Source organism: Poecilia reticulata, chromosome 10, assembly GCF_904066995.2.
Source record: "Poecilia reticulata chromosome 10, P_reticulata-male-v2, whole genome shotgun sequence".
NCBI classification, from domain to species: Eukaryota; Metazoa; Chordata; class Actinopteri; order Cyprinodontiformes; family Poeciliidae; genus Poecilia; species Poecilia reticulata.
In genome coordinates this window covers 27167594-27170884 of record NC_088839.1, presented here as the reverse complement: position 1 = coordinate 27170884, position 3291 = coordinate 27167594, and the positions used below count along the sequence as shown (strand labels likewise).

Sequence of the window (3291 nt, the reverse complement as noted above, 5' to 3'; positions counted from 1 at the left end):
GAGGTCTTACAGTTTGAAGATTTATTTATTTAGTGTATTTATGTGCAAAATAGAATAATAATTCCTTTACTCTCATTGTGCGAGAAAGCTTAACATGATCAGGGTTTGAATGAATTTGTGGTGGTGTTCAGGGTAACAGTTCTTGGGTAGAAACAGTTTTTTAGTCTAGTTGTTCTTGTCTTTGTTGCCCAGTTTCCCATAAAAGAAAATGTATCGTTTAAATTTATTTTCTTCCTAATTTAGCAAGGCTTACCTTTATTTCAGGGTTTTTTTTGTTTTTTGTTCCTTTTCCTAACTTCAAATGGCTGCAACTAAGACCTCCGGCCTCCAGATGGCGACATTGTGCGTCTCTCATGGACGCTGGTAACGTCATGACGTTTGAAGCGGAAGCAGCTGTCAGATCTGTGCTCTGTAAGATGAAGATAAACAAGCTAAAATCTTAACTTAAAGTAAAAAGTGAGGGTTTAAAACCGGAGTAGACATGAAGACGGTGTTCGTTACCGTCGGAACCACGCGCTTTGATGAGTTGATCGAAAGCGTCACTTCCTCTGAGGCCACACAGGTGAGCAGGCGTCTTCTTATAAGTCTGGTACGGAGCTGAATTTCATATTTTAAAACTAAGATGATGTTTTTTCTCTCGCTCCCTCTCTCAGGTGCTGAAGTTTCGGGGATATGAGCGTCTGGTTCTTCAGGTCGGAAAGGGATCTTTGCTTCCAGATGCTGACAGCTGTGCTCACCTCAGCGTGCAGGCTTTTCGCTTCAAAGACTCAATAACAGAAGACATGAAGCAAGCTGATCTTGTCATCAGTCATGCAGGTAATTCAGGGGCAAAGACCTCTTAAAAACGAAACAAACAAAGAACAACAAAACAGTCACCAGTTGCATATTTTACGTCTCTCTTTACGTGGCACTTTGGTTATTCTACACAAATAATCGATTATTAAAATATAGCGACTTTGTTCTTTGATTTAGTCTACTCAGATTAGCAGAATCTTTTTTTGTTATCACCCGGTGCTTTAAGGGGCTTAATATTAAACAAGCCTTCAATGAGACTGATTATGTCTCATTATGAAAAACTGAAACAACAAAGACAAGGTACTTAAACGATGTCAGCAACAAGACCCATAAAGTTTATACTCCACAATAGGAACTTAACTGTGACCTATAATGCTCCTTAAACAAGTTAGGATAGGTTTTGTACAGTTTATAGACTGTACAAAACATGTTCACTACATTTTGCTGCACAGAATCATCCTTTTTAGATATTTTAGTCTGGTCGGTCTGTCTGTCCTAATTTGAGCTTCTTCCAGAATTAGCTGTTTTTGGGTCTTTGTACAGTACATACAGTGGTTAAATCAGCTGACGAAACATGCTGGAGCTCCACTTGGGTTGCTAGGTAACAAAGCAGTGCCCATTACTTAACAATCGGGAAGATCTTTAAATGACTCATTTTTTTAACCACTCAGGCTATTTTTAGATGTAGTTGAGACCCAAATGTAAGTATAAAAATTTGCAAAAATATGAACTTTCTTTAACATGAAATCCAGACTTATGGGTTCTAATATTTACTCTAGGAATTAAAGAGAAGTCAAACAAATAAGCGAACTTAAAGGTCAACTTTAATTCTCTTTTACTTTTTAAAACCTCCTTTCAGGAGCAGGAAGTTGTCTGGAGGCTCTCGGCGCGGGCAAACCTCTGCTAGTTGTGGTCAATGACAAACTGATGGACAACCACCAGCTGGAGCTGGCCCGGCAGCTGCACATGGACCACCACCTGCTGTACTGCACATGCAGGTACGTCCGTCTCACACGCCTGTCCGCAGCGTAACGATGTGAAGCCAACCAGCATTAATGGTGTGCTTTTATGTCCAGCACTCTGATAGAAACGCTGAAGAACATGGACCTCTCTGTTCTGCAGCCGTTCCCTCCTGGACAGCCAAAGAACTTTGCAAACTTTTTAGACAAAGCGCTCGGAGTGAAATGACGTCTTAACTCCACAACGCAGCGGATTATGTTACACATGAAAGTGCTGACTCTACATTGTGAAAGATCATAATTTTATAATGTTACAGGTGTGTTTTTTTATTTTATGTATGTATGTATGTAATCAGTCATGAGATCCTATGATTGTCTCGTTTTTTTTATATTTCCATTTTAAAATGACTTTACAGTTAAATACTTCCTCAGCCTGAGGACTTTATGACAAAGCTTTGCAGAAACTGTTACGTAAAGCATTAAATCGAATGTAAAATCGCCATCAGTAAGATGACTGAACTTCTAAATCTTTATGCAGTTCATGCATTTTGTCATTGAGGTTGACCGCTGCAGCCGAGTTCATAAACAAAGAAGGTCAGAACTAATGATAACGCTCAGTTTTAGACTAAATAACCTCTTACATCCTTTTTGTTAAATGTTCAAATTACATTGCTTGATGGTAGCAAGCATTTTACTGACGAGCATTTTACTTGCTCTGGGAGAGTTTATCTTCACAAATATTTTAGTTTGAAGACTTCAGAAAATATTTTCATTATTATTTTTTTCCACTAGATAGAAATTATCTTTGCTTGAAGGTCAGCTCTTTTGCATTATTCTAATTTGTTTGTTGCATCTGAAACTTTGTAATAAAGGTTGATCACAGTGAACAAGTCTAATATAATATAAGCTGCTATTTGGGTAACCTAAACTACACAGTGTACCTCTTTATGAATATAAGTGAATTAAAAAAGTTGTCTTGACAAAAAGTATGTTTGGTACTAATAAAGCCTCACACAGCGGTTATCTTACCTCTGATACCCCTAAATAAAATCTGGAGCAACCAGCAACCTTCCAAAGTCACATAATCAGTAAATAAAACCTGAGTGTTTGTAACTTAATCTCTGCATAAATGCAGCTGTTCTGTGAAGGCCACAGGTGGGGTTTTTAGAAAACAGAGAACAAAAAGCATCATGAAGACAGATGAACCAGCAGACAGGAAGAAATTTAAAGTCTTCATGATTCTGCAGTACACGAATCTGGCATTTATGGAAAAACTGCAGGAAGGAAACTTTATGAAGTCCTCTGTGACCTCTGTGGTTGACACAGCAAACATGAAAGAAGAGCTCTGATCAGCCCAAAACATTTAAACTTCTGGCCTACGTGTCACATTCAGAGAGAGTGATGTCCAAAGTGTGGCCCAGGGTCCATTCATGACCCTTGAAATGACTTTGATTGGCCATTGACCAAAAGTGAAGAATGAGAAAAATGTGGCCAACAAAATAGAAAACAACTGATGACCTCCAAAATTTGGAAATTG

The 3291-nt window shown here is 38.4% G+C and overlaps 1 protein-coding gene across 1 annotated transcript; it reads left to right on the top strand.

The window, feature by feature from the left end:
• Nucleotides 1-288: 288 nt before the first annotated feature.
• zgc:92907 (ALG13 UDP-N-acetylglucosaminyltransferase subunit) lies at nt 289-2743 on the top strand. The gene is made up of 4 exons (XM_008420820.3): nt 289-562; nt 654-816; nt 1655-1793; nt 1872-2743. Exons 1-4 carry the CDS (start codon nt 482-484, stop codon nt 1981-1983), a joined length of 495 nt encoding a protein of 164 aa, XP_008419042.1. The 5' UTR covers nt 289-481; the 3' UTR covers nt 1984-2743.
• The last annotated feature ends 548 nt before the right edge of the window (nt 2744-3291 follow it).

Excerpts from the sequence above, each read along its gene's own strand:
- zgc:92907 (XM_008420820.3), top strand. The coding sequence starts at position 482 with ATGAAGACGGTGTTCGTTACCGTCGGAACCACGCGCTTTGATGAGTTG. Across the intron at positions 563-653 it reads CTTCCTCTGAGGCCACACAG|GTGCTGAAGTTTCGGGGATA; the intron begins GTGAGCAGGCGT and ends TCCCTCTCTCAG. Across the intron at positions 817-1,654 it reads TCTTGTCATCAGTCATGCAG|GAGCAGGAAGTTGTCTGGAG; the intron begins GTAATTCAGGGG and ends ACCTCCTTTCAG.